Source organism: Anomalospiza imberbis, chromosome 3 (assembly GCF_031753505.1).
Source record: "Anomalospiza imberbis isolate Cuckoo-Finch-1a 21T00152 chromosome 3, ASM3175350v1, whole genome shotgun sequence".
NCBI classification, from domain to species: Eukaryota; Metazoa; Chordata; class Aves; order Passeriformes; family Viduidae; genus Anomalospiza; species Anomalospiza imberbis.
This window is the reverse complement of record NC_089683.1, coordinates 98717076-98742256: the sequence shown is the minus strand read 5'-3', so window position 1 is coordinate 98742256 and position 25181 is coordinate 98717076. Positions and strand designations below refer to the sequence as shown.

Here is a 25181-nt window from a genome sequence, read left to right as displayed (position 1 = left end):
GAGCCCTCCCAAAGTTTCCTCCATTTAGTACCTTTTTTTTCCCCTTCCTCCCCCAGTGTAACTGCAACTAAACATCCTAGGTCCCCAGAAGGCAGATTTCAGTTTAAGTTGTTGAGTACAAGTGTCTTTTTTTGGCACTTACTTGGGTAATAAAAACCACAGCTTGGAAAAGCATTAAATCCAGCATGTCCAGAATTATTTTGTGTGACAATTACATCTGGGGTAATTTCAATTTAATACCTCACTGCAAGTGAAAATTGCAGCATGCAGCCCTAAAATTGCTGTAACAATGAAAATAAACCCGCTAAAAGCTGCCTGTGCTACCTCAGGCTGTCACTGGATAAACGTTTTGTGCTGCTGATGGTATTTCATAGGTCACCTAATTGCCAACAAAAAAACCAAAACAAAACCAAAAATAACACCCACAACATTTTCAGGAAACCAATGAAAGTTTGAGGGTTTTTTTAGATTGCTAAAAAAATAGGAAAGAAAAAAAGGAAAAAAGAAGTAATAACTGCACTGCCTGTATTTGCAGTGTGTTGAAACTCACTGGCTAAAGCCATTTAAAGTTCAATGCTTTGAAACCTTGCAGCAGGACTGGGGAGCAATCCTAGCACAGCAAGTGGCAGCAGGAATGCTGCCAGGCTGCTCTGCAGGTTCCCATCATCTGGGTGGAGTGAAAGTAGACAGAAGCCAGGCTGGCCTGCCCTAAAAACCCCAGGGAGAGCATTCAGATGAAGAACAATTCTTATTTCCTCATGTAAGAAGTCAAACTTCATTTGATGGGAGGAGTCACTTTTTGATTGAAGTTTTTTTTTCCATTCAAAATGGAAATAATTTCACAATCAGGAAGTTCTGAAAGGGGTTGTCTGGCTACAAACACCTTAGGAATCAGCCTTGGAAAATCCCAGCCTGGATTGGTTGCCTGTCATGCTTCCTTCAGGTTGGACAGGACAGCACATCTCTTCTCCATGTTCCCAATGTGCTGTTAACAGCTCAGGAATAAATTATGTAGTGCCTGTTTGTGGGGACATGGAGCAGACAGCCAGAGTCCTGCACTCACTGCAGGAATTGCAAAGCTCTTCTGCAAAGTCCCAAACTTTGGAGACTCCAGCATTGTCCTCAGGTCTCCAAAGTCCCTTTCTCAAGATATTTTTCTTGAGTTTCTTCAGCCCTTGTGCTGCTGGTGAGCAGAGGGGTATCACAGGCTGGTGGCCTGCACACACACAGCTGCCCCTGCATCCTTAGAGATCCTCCTGACAGGGCAGCACATGCCCATTCCCAGGGAATCTGAACCCATCTTACATTTAAAATGGCAAATTTCACTCACAGTGCCCCTCACCAAACCAAAGCCCACCTTGCCACCACAGCTGCACAGCACAATGGTGAAGATTAACAGTGTGAACAGAGATGGACCCTGTTCCACAGCCTCTTCTGGTGCCCCCAGGCTCAGCCAAGGGCACATCACATGTCCACAGCGCTGTGCTGTGTCTCTCAAAACCCACCTCTTACATTCACCTTCTCCTGTGCCTCATTAACTTCCTTCAATAAATTATCATCCTCATCCCACTCCCCTAGATTCCCCCTGCCAGGCTTCTGCTCATTCCTCTTCTCCACTTGCCAACAACTCTGCTTTGAATTTTTAACGTTTTCCACGAAGTCCAAACTCTCCCTCAACACAGCTCACCACTTCCAAAGCACTCTCTGCATATTTACTTCAAACAGCCAGCTGCATCAGGCAGAGCTACACCATCTTTCACCTCCCTGCTGGCTCCTCTCTTCTCCTAGGAAACACATGGGAGAACACAGTCTCATCACCACACATCCAAAATAAGGGTATTTGGGTTTGTCTGCACTCTGCAGCCACAGGGCTCTCACATCAGCCGAGAGGACAGGGACCTGCCATCACCAACAGCATGGGTTCACACCAGCCCTAATGGACAAACCACGCTGATTACAGATGACATTCCCCAAGATGTGAAAAATTACTCCCAAGGAGGAAAATTAAAATTACAGCCCTGGTGAGAGATGAAGCCACTACGCACCACAGGCAAGGAAAGAGTTGTCAGTGGAAAGGAAAAGATTAGAGCCCCAACTGTCCTGGCCAATAGCAAACATACTCAGGCTCTGAACACCAGTAGGGATGGATGGCAGGACATGCAGGCACCTTGGTCATACCTCCCAGGACAACCTCTCAGGGTGGCATACAAAACAGAGGAAAACTATTGTGCCTAAGCCCCATCTTTGAGCTGAAGCAAAAAGCATAAATCATAAAAACACAGAATGTTTTTATGTTGGGTTGGAAGGGACCTTAGAGATCATCTAATTCCAACTCCCTCCCTTGGGAAGGGACACCTTACACTAGAACATGTTCCTCTAAATCCCATGCAACAACTGAACACCTCCAGGGATGTGACATTCCACAGCTTCTCTTGGCAACCTATTCCAGTGCCCCACAGTAAAGAATTTCTTCCCAATAACTAACCTAGGAGACTTCCATGAAAATACTCTAAAAATTGGAACCCTGGATATGGTTCGATATAGAGCTATAAAATGTATGTGCCAACTCATATGGAATCTAGTCGTAGAGCTTATGAACAGCAGTGCTGGACAGGACCTTGCACCACCTCACCTGACCTCTGGGCAAGACAGCCTCTGGCATTTCTCCCAGTTATTTCTGCATTTCACAGTTATCCATGCATTAAGTCCAGTGACTTGTGCCTGACTGCAGAGTACCTTTCAAAAAATCATTACCTGATGACCTCCAGAGATGGAAAATCCAAGAAGTGCTGTTCACACCACAGTCAACGCATCAGTCTCATACAGGAGTAAAAATGGGACACAACAATTCAGAATCCGCTTGACTAGAGCACATAGAGGGGTCAAGTGATCTTCATGGCATTCACGTCCCATCAATACCCTTGCTTCTTCTTGGCTCTCCCTAGGCTACCCCTGTTGCATGTTGCCTAAAAATATCTTTTCAATCAGCTTTGGAAGACCTTCAAAATGCTCCTTGGCATTCCCAAGTTATGCCAGCATCTCCTGCTCCTTCTCTGGGTATGCTTTGCCCCTCCTCAGTCAGGAAGAAGATGCCAAACAGAGGGCTGGCCATGATCTGTGCATCTCCAGCACCACCATGGCACCCAGGGCCTCTCCAGGGCATAGCTGTGAGCAGTGAGACAATTGCTGGCACATCCTGCACGTGGGGTCAGGTCTGGCACAAACACCTCCTGAGAAAGCTCTGGGATTCCCTCTGGTGTTGCCTCTAAGCTCCACCAGGATACACCACAATCTGAGGACGTGGCAGCTCAGAGCACAGGTGTGACTTTCACAGCACAACAGGAAAAGCAATGGCGGCAGGAATTGCCACCAGCTACAGACCCTCTTGTGCCTAACCTGGTCCTGCAGGTCCACCTCAGGCTGGCCATGGCTGTGGGCAGGCTGGTGCTACTGAAACACCAGAGCAAGGGTCTAGAGCAAAGAGAGGCTGAAAGCACAGCTGGAAGGCTCAGCAGTCCGGAAAGCAGCCATGCCAGAAGGAAAGAAGAAAGGACACGGAGTCAGATGTCAGCTGGCAGTGCCCCATGACTGCAGGGAATGCCAGCTCAAGTTTGACTTGCCAGAGTAAAAAAATACCCTTGAGAAAGGTCAGTAGGATTTCTCTGTGCTGGACTGGCTTGTCCCTCAGGTTTGCATTCCCAAAAAGGGGCTGAAAAATCCCTAGGGTGGTGTGCAACAGATGCTGCTGGGGCTGGGAGAAACACTGGCGATCCAAAGAGAGGAATCCCTGGTTGAGCAGATGACTTCAGGGTGTACAAGGGCTTCAGCAAGGGTAAGGAGGTACATCTGCAACAAACACCCACTGGTGGTTAGCACCAGACCTAACAAGGAATTATTCAGCAGGCTTGAACTAGATGTAATTTGATAAAATTGTAAAGAAGGCCCTCAGGAAAAATCAGCTGGGGCTGTGAACCAGCTCTGGCTGTAGATTAGGTGTCCAGAGGAACCTGTCCAAGTCTGCACCTTCCCCACAAAAATACTAGAAAATGCACAAAAGAGTAAGAGTCCTGCAAACTGGGGCAACTTAACCACTGGCTGACCTGAGATCAATCTCTTTGGGTTGACCAAGGACATTTTTTTACACAGCTTCTGGAACTTGAAGCAGTGCTGGATTTGGCTAGTGTGCAATTAATATTTCCTCTAACTCACTGCCTCTTTCAGTCTCTTTCTTTTTTCCCCCTGCAAGATAGATATCTAAAAAATTAATCAAACGACTAAATTTGAAGAAAAGGGGAAATGCAAGAAGGCAAAAATAACCTTCTGTGCACATGACGTGCTGCTGCCTGTGAACCTCAAAACTGATGAGAAGATGCATTTATAATTCATGAAAAATTTGCTGGGCTTTTGTATTCAGAAAAGGGGAGGGGGAAAAAAGAGAATTTACTAAGAAAGAAAGAAAGAATAGCATGGCTGCCTTTAAAAACAAGTTAAACCAGATTGTGTGTCTTGATTTTCAAAGCAGCTCATGAATAATTCAGACTTGTAGGGCCTTCCACACAGACTCAGGGTCTGTCTTGCTTCTTGACTCCCTCCACCCTTCCTTCCTCAGAACTGAGGCAAAAAGAAAAATGAAGCCAACAAAAGTGAAAAGAAGAAAGCAAAACCAGTACAATTCCAATAGAATTTTAAACTGATGCCAATTTTACTGGAATACCAGAGCTGACGGCAAAGTTTTTCACTTGGTGGAAGTAAAAGCAAAATCTGGTACCTTGCACCTCCATGGAAAACCACCAATCCATTATTAAAGATCTTTAGAAGCCAGGAAAACCTGAAATTACATCTCAGAAGGTTGGAACCCTGGGTGTAAAGATTCCTTAGGGAGGATGCTTTCTGACCAGAGAGCTTCCTGGCATTACGTGGCAAATCAAAGCAGAGAAAGCCCCCATCCTCACAACACCTCCATAGTCACAGCTGGGGATGCACAAACCCAGCTCCATGCTGTGACAGCTCAAAAACACTTCCAACATGTAGGGATCTGCGGTGCTCACAGCAGAAATCCACCCAAGTGGCCCTAAAAAATGCCCTTTTGCTGCAGCTGATGGAGTAGGAATTTAAGGTGCTGGATAGAAGAAAAAAAAAACCAAACAAGAGCTTGATGGAAGAAACTGTCTCATGGCCCTAATTATCAACAGGAGCGAGTCTTGGAGAATTAGTTCCATTATTTACTAATACTTGATTTTGATTTCAGCCCACATAAACATACTAGGTCAATAGAAATAGCGAGACAAGCACAAGAGTTAAACAACTTCATTCTGTCAGAATTACTTGGAGCAAGTTATCAAAGTAATCGATGGCACATAATAACTATAAGACAAGTGGTCAATATATTACAGCAGTCAAAGGCAGAGGATGGTTCTAGCAGAGGGTGATCAATGGCACCCTGGGAATGCTGAAGCACTTGGTGATGAAGGGATGGCTACCATGAAATCATCACTGGGCCCTGGTGTGGTTCAGGTGGGGGCACCCTCTGAAGGGCACTGAGATAGGCAAGGTTTTCTCTTCCCTATAAAAACCCCAGGATCCTCTCAGTCTGTTGCAGGGAAGGCGGTACCCGGAGTTGAAAAGGAAATTCTGTGCCCCCATGGACTGACTGATGTTGGCACAGCCACCCTGAGGGCCACAGCTGGGACTGCAGTCAGTCCTGGTCTGTCAGAGACCCCCATCCCTCCCTCCACGGGGAAGAAGCCTCTCCCTGGTGCAGTGGCTGCTTCCCACCAGCGGTTCCTGCACCCACCAACGCATGTTGCAGCATCACTTCCACTCCAGCACATCGTTTGTTCCTCAGGAGACCAATGTATACTTTTTATCTGATACTCAAAATCACTTGCTTTTAAATACAGCTTGTCATTTTTACATGACTAAAGTGTCAAAAACATTTGAGATCTAAATGAAATTTTTCCCTTTTCAGGATGAGAAAAACAGATCTCTTTGGCTTTAAGTTTTTCTGCCTTTTTACTTTTAGATTCACCAACAGCTTTGCTTTTGGTTTATCCTGAAATTGCTATCTCCTGGCTTTTCTTTCTCTTAAATAACCAAAGAACTGAAACACTGTTATCCACTCAGCTCTACTGAACCCTACCTACCCACGTAGCCCCCAAACTCAAGCTCCAGAGATGTGGCACTGACAACACAGACACAGCCCAGGTGTAGGCAGCAAGGTGGATCCCACCACCCACTCTGTCTCTGTTTTCAGCTTCAGGCTCTTGAACAAAAGCAGCAGTGCCTGTACCCAAGCATTGCTCACCTTGAAATGGAGCAGTTCGTCCTCAGGGCGCAGTGACTGGCAGGTCACTGTCTTTTATTAAATTCCCAGCTCTCACTCCTCCACTCCTCTGTGTCCCCCATTGTGACAGGGACACGCAGAAAGACCATTGCTCCACAGACAGATATCTGGGGAACGAGCTTTTATCTCTGGGTGAATGTGTCACAAAAGTGGAGCTAATTAACTGGGGCTCTGTTTTTCAAAAAAGGTTAATATTTTATCACATGTCTCCTGTCTTGAGGAATAATTAGCCCTGGCAGTAGTAGCTCTGCCATTTCCCAAGGGACTGAGCAAGAGACTGGAGGCTGGAGAGAGACACGTGGTATTGATGGATAGACAGTGGCTCAACTCTGGGCTAACAGTGCATCTCACCAGCAGTTACTCCTCAACACAAACCAACCTGCCACAGGATATTAACAGAGGCAAACCCCTCTCTTCAAATCTTGTACACATTCTTCTTGTCCGTTCCACGCCCTCTGGTGCAAGGATGCTTTAAAAAACCAAGGCACTGTGACTCAGCCAACAGCACTGACACTGGAACACCAGTCCCAATCCCTTCTCCCCAGGCACTCTCTTCCCTTATTGCTCCAGCACCCCAGTGTGCACAACAAAAGGGAAATCCCACGGGCTCTCCTAATTCTTCCATCCCAAAACCAAACCTGTTCTGATGGGGGAACCAACGACTGAAGTAAATTCCCATAGGGACTGTGCAGAATGAGGTTCCCCCAGTGCCTGCACGGAAGTCCTCAGTACAGTGCACAACATTTCTCCACAGGGCTGGGATGCAAGCAGGGAAAATGGAGGGACTGAAAAAGGATGAGGGAAGGGTAATTTCAAATCGACCCAGAACTGTTTTGTGCATGCGTTTTTATTGGCAAAATGCAGTGGACGGGTGAGTGGGGAATTTCCAAAATGAAATCAAAACTGTCTCATAGGGAAACAAAGCCAAAATGACTTAGGGGAAAGAAATACATCACTTTGTGGGGGGGAGGGAGGGGAGAGGGAAGTTCTCAGAGAGGGAAGTTTCCCTCTCTGAAACTGCAATTTTTGGCAAGGAACACAAAATAAAGGTATTCGTCAGGGAAGAAACAGCTGGGATGGAAGCTGTGCCTGCTTCCCTGTGAGCTCCTCAGATTCTCTTTGGGAGGATGCCTGTCCCGTGCAGATGCTCTTCCCACCCGGCAAGGCACTGAAGGGCTGGGGGGAGGGACAACTTGGATAAACAAAACTCAGCAGTAAGAAATTTAGTATTATACCGTGATATTTGCTGGAACAGTCCAGTCATCCCCACTGCCTGAAGCCAGACTCCAAGACACCAAATCCCTACAGAGTCCCCCAGTACCCACTCTGACAATCCCCTTTGGCCTGCAAACATCTTTAGCCAAGAATATAGCTGAGGAATAGTTTCTGCTCGCTGTGCAGACAAGTGCCATAACTCACACTCCTTGCACAGCCCATTCAGATGGAAGTAGCTTTGCTCTCCAGAAAAAAAAATGAATAACACAACCACTTAACTGGCACATCCTCCTGCATCCCCAACACCCGCCTATACACTTCCATCAGCTCCTCAGAGAGCCTAGCTCACTCCTCAGCTACTTCTCAAGTTACCCTCATCCTTCTCACGCAAAAAAAAAAAGAAGAAGAGGGGACAAATAGCACTGAAAATCCACCACTGCAGAATAAGAGCTGTCACATCCGCCACCTCCCTACAGCAGACACAATCAAAATACAATCAACCCTGCTCCTGGAGAAACACCAGCCTCCCCCAGCCCCAGCATTCCTTCCCAGAACCATTTTTAATGAAAGCTCCTCAGCCTGCCTTTTCTCTAGGCAGCCCCTCAAGATACAATACCACAGCATCTCACTTCACCTCAGCTCCTGCCCCTTGTTGACAGCCAACATCCAGAGCCAGCGCCCATGACTCCAAGGTACGATTTGCAACCTGGGATCAGCTGAGCTGTGCTCCAAAAACCTGACTGGAGCCACTGTACTGCCAGGGTAAGGAAGACATAGCACCTCTGAAACCAAGAAGGTGGCAGGAGCTCCTTTTCCTGGGATGCCTCAGGCATCTGGGTTTGGATTGGGATCTCAGTGCCTGAAAGTCTCTCTCCTTTCCACGGAAGTTTGTGCAAGTCACACAGGGTGGTTTGGGTGTCCATGATGCCCAGGAAGCACACCAACTCTCAGGAAAGGCACAGGAAGATCCAACGTGGCTATGGCAGAAGCCCTGTCACATCCGAGGAGGGAAGAACGGGTTCTTCAGGACAAGTGAATGTTGGGATGATGGTCTAGCCACGAGCGCTGGCCAAGGATAGATCCCAGCTCAGACATGGGCAGCCATCCCCAGGGAATGCAACTTCTCTCAGTGCTCAAACCCACTATAATCCCATTTCATGCAGACCCTTCTCTACTCTTTCTTCCTCTACCACATTAAAAAAAAAAAAAAAAAACAAACCCAGAAAGTTTCAAAAGAGGACAGTATGTAGAAAGATATTTGAAAAAAGATCACTGCATTCATCAGTTTTTGTCCCCTGAAGCTACCAGTCCCTGTCTCGGAACCCATCAGGTCAGCTGAGCCCTCCACCTCCATCAGACAAAAACGTGGGACAGCAAATGTCACAGACACTGGGGTGGCCACAGATACTCCCAGTATGGGGACATGGACAGTTCCCAGCCATTTCCCAGGATTGTGTGTGCCCAGCTCAGTTTGCACTTGGTGAGTCTCCAGAGAGACCCACCACACTTCTACATGAGCTCTCCAGGAAGAGAAGGTGCAGCTATCAGAAAGAGGCACCTCAGTGCAGGTATTCCCACACCTGTACCAGATACCAACTCCAGCAGAAGCAGGAAAACATGAAATACTGGATTTCTGCAGTGCCAAAACGGTCCAGTGAATATTTCTGTACACTTTCAAGCAACATAATGGAGTGAAGACTCCATGGGATTCTGTCTTTGACCAAGTTTTCTCAAGCCTGTCTCAACCCCACTGCTGGCAAAGCCTTGCAATGTTAAGCCAGAGAAGATACATGAGTGTGGTAGTTAAGTGAATCACCTGAAGGTGATGAACATCAAAAGAGGAGATGACAGCACCTCAAGGAACTTCTAAGTTGTTTCAGAAACACAGGTAGCTGGGGGGAAAGAACTACAAATTCCATGTGCTGCAACCAGGGTTTTTAAATTACATCAGCTTTTAAAAAATGCTGGGGGCAAGCCCAGGAGTCCCAGTGGGCTCACTGCGTTCTGCATTGAGACAAACCTGGGCTGATTACAGAGCTGACCCAACTTGGAGCAGGAGGCTGGATCAGAGACCTCCTGAGGTCTCTTTCAACCCAAATTACTCTATGATTTCATGAAGTGCCAGTTTCTGATTAATAGCTGTCTTGCTTTCCTTGCTTAGCTGCCAAGAATTGCCAATCTCAATACTCCTTGTTCTCTGTGCTACCTGAAAACAATCTCTCTGTGTTTTGATCACAATGGTTCCTCAAACCCCCTTGCAGTTTCACGTCCAAATTCACCCAGAAAATCAAGTGCAAATGCCACTGTGGGAGGTGAGCACTCCACATAAGCATGAAAGTTTCAAATTTAGGCCACACAAGCCATCTGATCAAGGGCAGAACCAAGACCTTGACCAATGCAGGCAGTTCTAGTTTATCCCAAAGGGAAAAGCCAGCCCCTACTCTACTTAAAAGGACTGTTCTCATATCTTCATCCCGAGAGATCTCAGCCTAAGGAGGTGATGGAAAACACAGGGCTGGGAGCTAACCTCTTGGGATCTAGTGTCCAGGGGAAAAAAGCAATCATGTTGTTTCCTTACAGAAATGCTTTTGTGTAAAATGTGTTTTCCACTACTGATCTGTGTACCTGCTCACCTGCAGGGTCGTGCTCTGCTCTTGCTGTCATTAGAAATAAGGAGACCAAGACCAAAGGCAGGGGTATCCCAGATCTTCTCTTACCCAGCTCTTTCAGCATTTCAAACTGCTTTGCAGGCAAAAGATCTGGACAGCCCTCACACATACAGGATTTTTCTGAAATGTGATAAATCTTATTTTGCGATGAAATGACAAATATCCTGGCTCTGCCCAGAAAACAGAGTAACAGCTGGAATAACAGATCAAGCAACAGAAAAACTCTTCAGGACATTGCTGACAGTCACCCAGCAGCTAATAATGAGCCCTAAAGGCAAGAAGAAGCCTGTACCCTCTCACACCCAGCCACCCCAAGCTCACACGAAGTGCTGCCACCCTTCTCCTCTCAGAGCATCATGCACTTCTCATGGGGGAGCACCACACAAGAGGGTACAGGACAGAGCAAAGCCAGCAGCACAGACACCTGGCCACACGAGGACACCCCCTCCAGCTTTCACCAATGCCACGTCCAGAGATGTGGCAGCATCTGAGCACTCCCTCTCTCCCATCCTCCTCACCTGGCTCCCTCCTTCATCCAGCCTCATGGGCAGGGGTCTATCCTTCTGCACTGCACTCAAGGCTCCTCTGCTCAGTCCTGCCCCACCACCCCTCTGCCCCAAGCAGATGCACCCAGCAGTACCAGGCACAGGGAGACCACAAGCACATGCACCCCTGCCCACACCACCTCTTGCCCTGGTCTACCACACAGCACACCCCGAGCCAGCAACTCGCGAGGCACTGCTTGAGTAAGCACATTTTAAAAATAATAATCCCTTGGGACTTAGTCTGCATTACACAGGAAAGTGGATTAGACCAGCTACAGTCCAGAGGCCAAAGTAAGAAATGTATGGACTCAGCAAAGTGAAAGATAACAGGAGACCTCAAGAATCTACAGGTTTGGTTCTGCTCTCAATTGTGCAAGGCTTGTCTAGGTCCCTACAAACCTTCCTTCAAATTCAAAGTGGGTTTGGTCACCTGCTAGGGATCCTACAGATTTACCTGCTTCTGCAGGTCTAATGTTCATGTACCACTGAGGACAGCAGAGCAGAGCCCACACTCTGTCCTGCCTGGGCTTTTCCATACATGTTGGTCTCCAAACATCAAGTTCTTCCTTTGGGGACTCTCAAGAAACCAGGCAAGAAAGATAAAATGCTTAAATACCTATGTGGGGCAAAAAATACATTTATGGCTGCTGAGACCCAGTGTTCACCTCAAGAACAGCCTCAAAGTGGTTTTGGTCTGGAGGGAAAGGAAGCTGGAAGAAGACAAGGCAATGTGAGAAGTCCAAGGGCATCATAAACATGCTAAACCAAAGGCACTGCTGTCAGCTTTTCTCCCCTTCGACTCCTCCTTCCCAGGAAGACGTCACCATATTCTCAGCTCTTGCCACTCCTGGGTGGCAATCATCAACTCACCCAAAAATGGAGCCACTCCAAAGCCTGCATGTGCCACAGCTGCCCTCTTGTCATCTGCACAGGGATGTCAACAGGCGCTCCCACATGCCATGTGCCAGCCGTGTCCAAGTGGGACACAGAGAAGGGCAGAGAGCCACGCTCAGCCCCAGGTGCCTGTGTACACAGGTACTACTGCCAGCAGAGGTGACCGTCAGGACCACCTGTTCTTCCCAGTCATCCCCACACTCAGCACAGCCAGGTATTTTTGCCTACCCCAACCACAGCTGCTCCGCCGTGACATGGAATGTGCAAGCTCTGCACCCTCGGGATACAAGCTGAAATTAAGGGGTCAAAAGAGCACTGCAGTGTGTAATGCTCCTGCTTGAGGGCTGAAATCCTGGCATTTCTGGACCTTAAGAATACAAGACAGCAGCTCTCTGCCTTAGGAAAACCCCACAGGCATCACCTGCACCTTCCCATCCCTCCAAAAACAGTCCATATGAGCACAGCAACCAGTCCTCAGCAGCCTTCCTACCCAAGGGACACTCTCCAGCTGGCTTAGCACAGGGATTTAAGAGAAGAAACCTGGAGGAAATCTTAAGTGTGTGTGCTGTTGTCCTCAAAGAGAATAGGACACACTATAACAGCAGAGCTTTTCTAGGGGGCACAAGTTGGCAGGACCTGGTTTCTGGGCTGCCAGGATGCTCTCACCTTCAGCAGACAATGCAACACCTGATCTTCATGCCTGCAGCATCCCTGCCAGCCTCATGTTTCAATCACAACTTGATCTCAGCAGCTGCTTTCTCTATCTCAGACACACACATACACAAACACAACCCCTAGGCAGCTGTAAAATTAAACTTCAGTTGGGTAGGTAGGACCTCTTGTGACTCAGGGAAGGAGGGAATTTCAAAAATGCAGTCTTATGCTAGAATTTGAGAGGGCTACATCCTCAGCCTTCTTGCTTTATCAGCTCTTGAGACAGCACTACTAAACATGTACCGACACTGCCAGACACTGGGAGATGCCTGAAGCTGGCTGACATGATTTGCAATAACTGGAGAAGTCTGCTGGAGGCTCTCACCTCTCCTCTGGCCTCTCATCTCCTCTCCTTAGCCCCGATTTCCCCTCTCTGTTTTGCCACCCTCAGCCAGAACAAACCCCAGCTCAGGCCACTGCGGGCTGTGCTGCACGGTCCCAGCCGAGCCTGGCAGCCACAACAGCATCTGCACATCCATCAAACCCAGCGGAGCACTGGGAGGCGGAGGTCAGCCCAAGCAGCATATGGAGCACTGGCGTGGTGAATACCAGCCTCCCCAGGAGCTGTCTGCCACAGATGGAAAAAGCCCAGGAGCCATCACGACAAAATCTTCTGCCTGGGGGCGACACGTCTTCCCTGTCGGCTTTCCAAGCCGCTGAGCAATATTGGAAAGCTCAGCTCCTCTCCCCCCGCCCCGTGCTTGCGCCTGGCACTGACTCATTCGCTGCCGTTTCGGTCCTGCAGTTTGCCGGTGGGAGTTGTAGGAGGTGGGATATGGGGATGAGGTAATTCCAAGTGCATGTGGCTACCATGGTGGAGGGAGACTAGCCACCCACTCCAGAGGCATGAGCTGGCTGTGCACAGTCTGGATGTGCCACCAAGCTCCAGGTCCGGTCTGCTGATGCAATCACAAGGATGTTTTAACCTTGACTTTTTGGGGGGATGGGATGCACCACCACAGGACCATCCAAGGTCTTCTCCTTGGAGAAGGGCAGCCCTTTACGTGGTCCAGGGGTTTAGTCAACGTACAAACAGGAATGGAGTTAATGGCAGTGAAACACAAGAAGGTCACCAGGAGCAATGCTCCAGCTGTGAGATTTCCCTGGCCAAGTGACACAAGGTAGTCCACAGAAAGCATGACAGTTCCCTGGCTGAAATCACCCACAAACCAAGCTAAAGTTCATAGCCCTGCAGAACTAGCCAGAGGCAGGCAAAGAGAACCACCACAGTTTCTCCTGCTCTGATTTCTTGGAAGACTGCAATTCCTCTCCATCTGAAACTATTCCACTGGCTGCAATTTAAAAACAAAATCAATCCAGCAAACATTGCTAAGCAACTGGCCGTCAGTGCCACATCCCATCCCATTGAAAGTATTTGCCCTCTCCATGACCTCCTGGCAAGGAGCTTGCTGCTCAGTCCTTGCCAGATTTTGTATATTCAGCTATCGCTGGCAAGTCCAGATGCTTGGCTGGATTAGCAGAGAAAACACCAGGAAACTTTCTGCAACCATCCTAATGAAAAACACCCCACAGAGAAGCTGTAAGGAGCAGCATTCCCACATCTCAGTCCCTAGGATTAGGATCCAATGTGTGGGACTCTGGGCATTACCATGGTCTGAAGGTCCATCTCAGTGCTGCCACATGTCATACAGAGGCATGAAGGATGGAGAGCCAACACATTGGAAACCTTGTCACAGAGCAGAGCACAACATCTTACTGAGAGGCTGAAGGAGAAGTTGCTCATCAATGGCAAGGACTTGAAATGATGGATGAGACCCTCTCCAAAGCCTCCTAAACCCTCGCACAAGCTGGGCAGGAGCCTCTTGTCACAGTGGTGCCCCTTAGTGCGGGGTCCTCAATTGCCCCAAAGTCACCTAGAGCAGAATTGAGGCCCGACTCTCTGGGTTCACTCCGAGCAGCTTAATCCAGGTTTTCCATTGAAACCAAGCCTCTAAACACAGCCTCCAGAAGAACATGCAGCAGGAGCACTGTGGGTGTCCTTTCTCCCACAACAGCCTGGTCCACACATCCCTGCTCTCCCCTTCACAGGAGGGCATCTAGTCAATCCCATGCTGGATTCCCTTTATATGTTCTTGCACAGCCACCAGCAACTTCTCCCTGCTCTAAGAGCAGGCGATGCTTATCCAGGCTTTTCCACACATTTCTGCTGCACAGTTCCAGACCAGCTTCCAGGTTGCATGGCAGGGCCTGACCACCACCTGCAGCAGCTCCCAGGACAACTGTGCTGTTAAGTAAGGATTATTTTTCCAGAGAGGGCTCAGCTCTGCACTTTCCTCTCTCCCTCAACCACCAATCCTAGATCCTTCTCTCTCCTCCATCCTCTCCATCAGCGCCTGCCTCCCCCAGATCTGCCAGCAGCTCCATTTCCTCCGTGGCTACTCTAATGCTTGGCTAATGGTGCATCATCCGCAGCATTCCTCAGGCATATTCAATAAATCAGAATCCAATTACCGGGTTAAGGAAATTGGAAACAAATTAAATTAGCCCCAGCCCCTCCCACGTGCTGTGCCCTCACTTCCTCCTTAATGAGAACTTTTCTTTCACAGGAGCACTCAGTGCCACATCTGCCCGCCCAGGAACAAGGTGGCTGCCACTGCACAGTGAGGGTAGGCAAGGGGCAACCGAGCCAATCTTCCCTTTTAATAGGGCAGATGGTTAATATCCCTGGCATTAATTCTCTCCAGGAATAGCACATTCGCTCTCTGCTCAGCTAAAACAGGCGTCCGTCAGGGCTGACAGCTCCTCTCCGGAGAAAGGAGCATCTGGTCCTTACAACAAAAAGAAGCTAAATAAATAAATAAGCACATGGCTTGCTACAGGGCTGGGGAACTGGTGCTGTTTCAGCATTTCCGCCTAAGTGCTGCATTTGAACTGGAACAGGGGAAGTTCAGAGTTGGGTCAGATGCCAGGAGTGGAGTCACTGATCTGGGAGCAAGGTGCAGCACAGGCAGCAGGATGTCATGGCTGGGTCCAGCACAGAGCTCCCACCAGAGCAGGACTCCCCTAAAAGGGCTCCCAGGACAAGGCAGTAGAGACAGCTGCTGCCAGCAAGTTGGGACATAATGCCAGGCACAGGTCCATGGAAGAGCTTGCACCGGCTGTGGATTGGTGACTGACAGCAGGAGCCAGGCATACGCTGTGTCCTCAGAGGACAAGGAGGAAAACTGCATTGAGGGGACCTTGGGAGCTTCTCCTTCACCACCGGGACATCCTCACATCACCCCATCCAACAAACTAACAATTAACCCCAAACTAACAATTAACAATTGACCTTCGGCAGGAAGGGCAGCTCTTCCCCAGTGAGTTTGGAAAGACAACCAAAGGGAGACTACAGCTGAGACCTCAGCAAGCAAGGGTGCATCAAAACTCACACTCCACCCTTCTCACACTGACAGTGGAGTGCAGCTCCATCTAGAAGGCAACTGTTGCTGCAATCCTCCCTGCCTTTCCCAACAGCTCCTTTGGGCACCAAAGGATAGTTCTGACCTTCAGTGGTGCTGGAGCAGCTAGCAACCCAACAAGCTCTTACCCTTCTCTCCTCCTCACTAAGCAATTACCCCTTATTCCCCACTTCTCTCTCTGCAGAGCAATCTCAATGCTTAACAGTTATTTTATCTCTCTTGCATCACCTCAATGCATCTGCAGAGCAAAAGTTCCCAGCACCAGGGAAGACTTTGCCCCTCAGTGAGACCTGCTCTTGCAAACCCATTACTTTTCTGAAGGAAAAAATAAAGGCCTTTCCTTCCTTTCCCTATGGTTCTGGAATAATTTATACATTTTCAATTAACAGGTTTAAGACTTCTGGACATGCCAAGAAATCAAGCAAAGGGAAAGACTCAATCCCAGAAACACAACCCAGGCAGACCCAATCCCAAGAGCACCCTGAAGGGGAACAGGAGCACGCCCCATGCGATGAAATTTGGTGAGGAAGACCAGGAGGAGCCAGGGGGAGGCAGAACCTGTGATGGCGGGTGTCGCGGACAGCGCGGTCACTGGGGATCCTCTCGCTCTCCCGCTGGTTAAAGGCATGGAGCCGGTATGGGTCCTCGCCGCCCTTCCACCTCCGGGCACTCAGGTACCTCCGCTCTTCAAACTGATCCCAGAGGTCGTCCCAGTCCACGTCCGATTCCTGCGCGCACAAAGTCAGCCCCGTTAGAGACAGGAGAGATCGGAGGACGCCTGACCCCGCTCCAGAGGTCCTCCCAAGCCCTGCCGGATGACTGTCAGCCCTGCAATTCAGGCAAGTGCTGCAAGAGCAGGCTAACGAGGAGTCCCATGAGGTCTTCAGGGTTTATTTTTTGTCCTTATGTCCTGAAACAATATGTCAAAGAGAGCTTCCAATTTGAATTAAAATGACTAATTTGAATCCAAATTCAGGTCTCTGGTGGATGCCCCTCTCAAGCAGCACCATCTCAAGAAAACATAAGAGTACAAACTTTTTATAAGGGTTTTCATGTCTCTCCAGGCAAAAAACAAACGTATTTTACATCACATGACCCATTGCCCCCATAACCTTTCAGGTAGGAAAGGAGTAATCCCACATTTCCACAGCCACATTCTAGCCTCAGCTCCAGCAATAGGACCCTGGAAGAAGGGGGCCATCATGCTCCCAGCCCAATTTCAGTCCATCTTTGCCACCATGTCTCCCACTGAGGACTTCAGCCCTACCACAGGGAGAAGAGCAGGGAAGCACGTGCCTGTGTGGTCCCCCTCGCTCCAGTAGGATGGAAAAGCTGCACTTTGGGGTTACCCAGCAGCTTCAACAACCTTGGGGGATTTAAGCATTTCTTGATGGCTGGGTGCTGTCGGAGTTGAAGCATCCCTGAGCAGCAGAAGCTATCGGGGGTTTAAGCATCCTCTGGCAGTGTCTGAGGCAGCCAGCACAAAACAGCGCCGATAAGATCTCATCGCTACAGCAGCACAACTTCTTTGATCTCAGCCTACCTGTAACACTGAGAGATGCAAACATTTACAGACATCTCAGCCCTAAAGAAAATTGTGATCTTATCCAATAATTGATCTTTTCTTCTGGTTTTCTTATTTTTTTCCCCTCCTCAGTTCAAACCATCTCAAAGCTGCTTTTGCCTCCTAATAGTGCAAAACGAAGCTTTTGAAAAGGGCGATTTTTATCCCATAATTGATTTTACTCGCATCTGGCAGTGCATTTTTTGTAGTCACAGAAAGGGGAGGAGGGAGCACTGGCTCCTGCAAGTGAACCACCACAGGAGCAAGCCAGGCACCTCCAGCCACAGGATACCCCACATTGCTCTGGGTTACGGTGACATGAGCACTCCCAATAGCCAAGAAATTCCAGGGATGCAGGGGTTTCCAGATACAGGGTTATATCCATCCTCCCCTGGTGTGACCCCATGGCCTTCTCAGGACCTCCTCCAGCACCTACTCCAGTGCGAGAAGATCAGAAGAAACCCCTGAGTCACCAGCCATACTGAGAGGAAGTTATTCAGGACTGGAATAAAGTTATTCAAGGCTGGGAGAAAGTTATGAAACCAGTAAGGTCCCTGCAGGAGTTTTATGAGGAGGACGCACATAACCCAGCTGCGGACTTTCGGGAGGGCTGACGTGCACAGGGTGATAAATGTTGTTTATGTTGGGTTTTTTCTAAGGCATCTTGCAAAACATGATTTAGCACCGCAGTAAAAGATCAGGGAAAAGTGAGGCGATTGCATCGCGGAGCCAGCGACAGCCTGATGTTTATAAGATTTCACGATGACCCCAGGAGGCCTGGTGCTGCTGAAACAACCACCGGAGCTGCAGTCCCTAAATTTTAATGCTGTGAAGAAAAAAAAAATTGGTTTTATCAAACTTAATAAGAGAGATGACTCTCAAAAGTGGCCAGAACACTAAAGGCTGTAAGATGTGTGTGTGCATATATGTTGTTTTGGTTTTTGTGATGTTAGTTACACCCAATAGCCTTGGATCAGCTACAAGGGTGCAGCTGGGCAAGAATCTGATGGCTCAGGTGAGAGGGCTGGTGGATTTCCTCAAGAAAACTGGAGTTTCTGCACCTACTGCAAGGGCAGCAATGCTCTGGCCAGGCAGCAGAAGCAAAGTTTGGCACATGGCAGGGTCCTCCAGGGTCTGGGATGGCATTTTCCCAGCATCCATCTAACTCCACTAATGTGCTGTTACCAGGGGTGGGGTCCCAGCAGTAAATGGACAACTGCCAGTGCCTTACCCCACAGCATTCACCTCTCATCCTGCTCTGGATATACCTTGCATTCCCGGGTTGCATTCCTGGTTTACTCTGCAGTGACTAATTAATACTCCTGTGCAATCTCCACCTGAGAGACACCAGCCCACCTTGATTCACCCAGGTTCTCCTTTTTGGGCTGAGGAAAGCTATCACTGGGATGGGTACTAAATATTGGGTAATTAAATATTGGGTCATTAAATACCTGAGATGTACAGTAACTAGATGCCAGAGATTAAAGAGTTATTTTAATCCATATCTGGCCACAAAACAAGACCAGGGATTAGGTTCACTTTCTCAGCCAGAGATAGATACTGGGGGTTGGTCATTTGCTTTTGATCTACATCACCCACCCAAATCTTCTGGGTGTTCTTTCCATCCCAAGCCTTCCTAAAAGGGTAAGTGAAATGGGAGCAGAATGCTCAGCTCAGACACAGGTGCACACTGACCTCTGCAAAACACAGCTGCTCAAAGCAGGAGAGGAAAGTATGAAAAGCTCCCAGCTGTGCAAGCAGCAGGAAACAGGAGACCTCACCAACCTGCACACAGGGACTCACCTGTTTCTCACCTGCACCTGATCCAAGACAGGGAATGAATGAGAGATAAAGCATCAGGAGAAATCCCCTGTGCTCACCCAGGGACAGCACATTGGTTACAGGTTACCAGATAAGGTCTTCATTATAATATTTCCACAATGTATTATCACCTCTTCCTCACACCAGAATTCTGTCTTGGGAGTTATTTAACTGATGTGCAGAAATCTAAATTTAATTTATTATGATCTAACTCACTTTAGAGGCCAAATTACCCTGCACTAGAAAAGGATCAAGTCAATATTCCACTTGCCTTTCTATTTATCTTCTACAGGGCTCATCTCTCCAAGTTTCTATTCATTTTCTCTCACGTACTAGTAATAAATTTTCATTTTTTTTCTTGGAATTAGGTAATTTCTCTTTCAACACTGCAGTTTAATGACTGGTATTAATTATAGGAAACACAGTCAATGCTTAAAAGAGTTAGAGACACTCAATGAACAGAAGGAGAGAAAAGAAAAATATATCCAAGGGGTGGCTGTCTGCTCTTGGCAAACAAGTGTTGCCTCTTCCAAACACCACTGGGGAGTACCCAGGGGTGGTCAAGGAGAGGGACACTCAAAAAAAGACAGGGACAAAACTTATTGTGGAGAGAAGCTTCCATCTCACACCAGCACCCAGCCAAGAGCAGGCCTCACCAAGAGCTTTCTCTGCCATTTCAGTAAAGCACCCCCCAAAAAATGACCCACTAAAGGCAGCTCCTCCAAAACTACCCATCACCCTCGTTGGCTTAGGGCACAGAGCCCAGAGCAGGCACAGAGGCAGCTTTTCACTGTAACTGTACATTAAAGATTAAAAGCCTCTCAGTGCAAAGATGTAATTTGTCATCTGCCTCTTAAATCACAGCTCACAAACAAAACAAGACAAAAAAATACCAAAGAAACAAAGAAGGGAAAAAATAATATTTAAGAAAAAAACAAGTGGTGCTGCGGGGGGAAAATGGGTCATTAGCAGTAAAACTACAATTTCCTGGCAACTGCTAATGCCTTGTTTATGTGGATTTCTGCGAATATGACATTTTAACGGCATAATAATTGTGTGATTACAGTACAGCAGGGATCGCTGGAGCGGGAAGGAGGAACAAGCAGCCCAGGCGGCTGCGGCTGCTGCGGGCCCGCGGCGTCCCCCAGCAGGCAGCCCCGGCAGGGCATGGGAGGCCAGGCCAGGCTGGACACTGGGCAGGGAACGGGCAGCCGTGGCAGCACTTTGGCCACCCAGAGGCAGCCCAGCACTGAAAGGGCATGTCAGGTGAAAAGCCTCCCAAGAGGAGCCAGCAGTGACTGGGGACAGGCAGGTCACACCACCCCCAGGGCCAGCCTCCAGCTGCCCAGCAAGACAAGGAGTGGGCAGTGCGAGCCAAAGGGGGATTCTGATTCACTTTCTTCTTTTGTGGCACTGTTTTAACATAGAGAACTTAAGCCTTTGCTAAAATAAGAGCCATTTTCCTTTTGGGGCTGCTGAGGTCTGCCTTCAGACCACATTGAATCGGACCAGTGCCATGAGCATCCTTTCAAGAGGCAGCAAACCCAAGCCAGCCCAGGGGGCTGGCAGAGCTGACAGGGTTTTCCAGGGAACCCATTTGGCCAGAAAAAGGGTTTTGCCTGTGCCGGTACAAAGATGACCCCAAAGGAGTCTGGCAGCAGCCAAACGTACCTCTACCTTGATTCCCCTCAAACCTAGCTTTCCCTGAAAAATCTCATCCCTACATAATACCTGACTGAGCGCTTGCCCGAGCCCATTCCCTGGGACTCAGGCATTAAAAAACAGGAAGGGAGGGGGAAATTAAAAATTACATCAGCCTATCACAAGGTCCAATAAACGCATGAAAGCTCTGGAAACTCAGACGCCATGCAGCACGCTGCTGCCTGGTCACGCTGTGTCACTCCTCTGCCAGCGAGGACATCCTTGTGCTCAGCAGGCTTAGGGGCACTGGAGGCAGAGGGCAATCTTTCAGTAGGAATTGCAACCAGGCATTACACAAATGAGATTTAGAAGTCTCACTGAAGCGCAGGGCCCCTGCAAACAGGAGGTTCAATTATAGAGCTGCTGCTGGCCCAGGCACTAATGCCATCTGAAAGGATTATAATACTTCAAACAGGATAAGGCTCATCCTTCCTGGTCCCCTGGTGCCAGCATGTGCACTTAAGAGGGTCAGCAGCATCAGAGGGAAAAGAAGTGGGACAGTGTCAGACTGCCTCATCCTTGAATAACCCAGATGGAGCAATGAGGTACGAGATCCTTCAATCAAGTTTTGGTGTAGTTTTCTCAACCCCAGAGCCCAGTGCCTCGGCTTAGCCCTGAGCGAGCAGTGCTGCGCATCCTGATGGCCTCAGCCCTAGGATACAAGGGGGAAACAGGCAGCACCACAGCCAGTCTGTGTCCCATCCAAAAAGGATGTGGTGGTGGCAAAAGTAGGCTGTGGGTCTTTGGAAAACAGGCTTTGTACTCACCCTGCATCACATCCTTCAGTGCATCAGGTACCGTTCAGCATCAAGTTCACACCAACCCTGGAAGTCATCTCTTTCCTCTTACCCTCCTTCCCCAAACTGCACAATCCCTAAGCCAATCAAGCACTTTGTATAAATATAAACTTAAGTGACTCCAGGCATTTGTAGGAACCACAGAAACCCCTGTTTAAATGCTTGAAGTTAAGTACTTGCTTACGTGCTTCATTGGCTCAGTGGCCCTGCTTTGTGCTGACACAAATCACACACTGGCATGGAGGTAGCTCGGGCCGACCATGATCTGCCCTAATTAGTTTTCTGACCCATGGAGATTATAGCTCCAGTTCATTTATTTGAGGGCTGTGAAACTCCTCTTCCTCCTGCACTGGTACCTGGGCACAACATGCATGACCACCATGGCGGCAGGTCCTCTGCAACCCCATGGGGACACGCAGCAGATCCAGGATCCCACCCTGCTCCAAGGAAGACCAACACCTCCCCGTGCTTGGAGGTGATTTTTTTGTCTCTCAAAGAAAAGCTTCTGATCTGAGTCTGTCCTGACCCCACTTTGGGAGAAGAACAAAACAAAAGAATAATCAAATAAAATATTAATACAGATACCTAATTAAAGTAAAGCAGCTCTCCAGCAAAGCCTGCCCTGCTGCTGGGGTCCCTGGAGAAGCTTTGAACATTCACCATCAAGCTTCTCATTGCCACTGACCCTTTCCTGCTCATGCATATCCACAAGCATTCTGCTCCATCTTCAAAGGATGGAGTATCTCCTCCTCCTCTGCTGGCTCAGCAGGGAGCATGAGTCCTTGAGGACCTTTTAGTGTCCCACTTTCTCACTTGGCCCTGAGGCCAAGACCACACTGTCCCCACCTTTTCTGCCCTTGCTGCTCACTGCCTCCTGCGTGGGCAGAGCCTGGATCTCTCCTGTGGTGCACACACACATTTATGCAATCAAGGCACCTGCTACATCAGGCAACAGGAGTGACAAAGGCTGGAAAGGGGCCATGGAAGAAGATGTGATCTTCAAGAACTGGAACAAGATTTGACCCTCACGAAGTACAGCTGCAACTTCAGCCTGGATGGAAACATGCCCCTCAAGGCCTTGGAAAAGGCTCTTCAGCATCTTCCTCCTATCACCCCTACACTCAACCAGCATCAGCTCAGGCTGTTGGCCACTGAGTCAGTGCAAGCAGCTGACCCAGGGCTAAGGAATCTGGGCCACCATTAAGTCAATCATAGAGAGAACCAGCAATTTGTGTATCTTCTTGTCTGTATCTGTAGTAAACAATATACATGGTCTGAAACACCCTCCAGAGGCTTAAATCTGCTCAAGTCTCCAGCCAAATATAAAAGCATGAAAAGCCACTGGAGAATTACTGATGCTTTTTCCAGTAAGGGCACCAAAGCTTTAATTTTAAAATGGATGACCAGGGCAGTCACCAAAACGGGGAATTTATTCACAAATCAGAAGCAGGGGAGTCCAAGCTGCATAGAGGGAAAGATGACAGATTCATTGCTTTGATGAAAAGCCAAATTTTGTTTCAAGGGCTTCCCTTAGGAGAAAACAAGTCAGCTCAGAGTTCACACCACACTTATCAGCAAGCAACTGCTGCACTGGCAGTGGTGCCAGGTTAAAATATATCCACATCTCCCACAGGCAGCCAAAGTCAGAGCTCCATATGTGGACAATGCTCCTATCCACTGGCTGTAGCACCAGGCCACCATCCTCTCTCTACAGAGGGACAGGCAATACATGCTAACAGCCAGCCAGCATCACACACCCCAGACAGAGCCCAGGAATTCCCATGGTGACCCTCACCATCTCCACCATAGTGAAGAAACTCATACCTCTCTGTGACAATGGAAAGGAATGCAGGATCCAGGCCACTGACCTCTAGAAACAACATCCAGCAACAAAATTCCTTGCATTTCCACCTAGAAAGATGTTCTTTTATCTTGGATGCCCAAAATCTGGAGTGTTCATAAGAGTCTCACTACATAAAGAACACAGATCTTAACTCTTTAAAATTATAAATTGGCCCATAGGATAGCCTGACACATGGAGACAAATCCTGCATAATTAAAAAGGAAAGGAAGCCGATTATATTCTCCTGGAGAATACTGCTGCCTGCTTCTGTTTTATTTATACGTTAGAGTGTATAATGAGCTGAATATTTAGGAGGTCAGCACAAACCAAGCTGCTGACTGGACAAAAGAGAAGACCCAGCTCTGTCTGTGCTGGGAGTCAAGCAGAAGGATGGAGAGGATTTTTGGTCATTTCCTCCTACGCCTGCCCACAGCTCTCCTGGGATGCTGCAGGACTTCTCAGTTCAACTGCTTGTGCTTGGGCTGCATCAGTCCCCCCAAGTTTCTATCCAAAAATGGTCTTCTGGGTTTTCCCACAGCCCCAAGAAAAGGATGAGCAATGCCAATCCCAAGTCCACGGCACCTGTGAACCCTTCTAATGGGTTTACAAATGGTAATTCTGGATGGCAAACCAGACAAAATACATTTTAAGAGTCTCTGCCTTCCCTGAGATGTTTATTTTTTAAGATTTCAGGTTTTAAAAACCCAAAATAAGTGGAAAACATCTGGACTGGCAGCAGCCCCACAATGAGTTGAGCATCAATTCCCAAGCCAAGTCCCCTGAGCTGATGGGAGCAGTCCCTCACCACTACTCCCACTGCCACTCCCATCAACAGTGGGATACCCACAGCTTCCCTGGGCTCTCTCCATCATTCTCCACCTGCTAATTCCCAAAAATGCCTTTGCCCCCTGCCAAAGGGGATCCCCTCAGCAACCCTCCCTGGGCTCACCAGGGTGCCAGGAGATGCCAAAGAGCCTCTTCGGGGCCATGGTACCACATTAACTGGTGCCCCACAGGCAGCCCCTCCCCAGCTCACTGCCCACACTCAGTGCCATCCTCTGCTAGCTGCATGGCTGGTGTGTGGGTGAGTGCAGGAGCTGCCCCACAAAGGTCATCACCAATTACAAAGGGCATTAACTGGGAAAGAAATTAAGGCAACATCCCGTGTGTGCCCCCACACCAGCCAGGTTCAGCACATTCCCAGGATCACAAGAGGTCAAATATACTGAGAAGAGCCCAGAGCAATGGCAGGTAAATAAAGTGGCAAAAGGGACAGACAGTGTTTTGTTTTCCTTCTGTGCCTTTCAGGACAGACATGAGCTGCTTCCCAGCCATGAAGGTCGAATCAGCCTTCCCAGGCTTCAGCAGGAGCAGCAGATGATTTAGTACTTAGGAGCCCATAGCTGTACTCAGTCTCCAGCTGAGCTTTGCTCCTCCTCCAGCACAACAGCCAAAACTCCTACCAAACCAAAGAGCTGGAGCATCTCAGAGGTCAGGGAAGGTCTTCCCCTTCCCCGTGGAGCTGTGGCTCCCACGTGCCAGAGGATAGCCTGGGACAGGGCACATCAGGGGAAAGGAAAGGGAAAAGGGAACAGGGAGGGAAGAATAAAGGAGCCAGCCAGGCGGATCCCTGCTCTGAACGTCCTGCTTTGA

The 25181-nt window shown here is 48.7% G+C and overlaps 1 protein-coding gene across 1 annotated transcript in view; it reads right to left on the bottom strand.

Annotated features, from left to right (window-relative positions):
- Positions 1-25181, bottom strand: part of GALNT14 (polypeptide N-acetylgalactosaminyltransferase 14) — a 90302-nt gene that overhangs the window by 40625 nt on the left and 24496 nt on the right. Inside the window, exon 2 of the mRNA XM_068185968.1 lies at positions 16361-16530. Within this exon, the coding sequence (XP_068042069.1) occupies positions 16361-16530 (170 nt within the window). The remainder of the gene's footprint in view (positions 1-16360; positions 16531-25181) is intronic.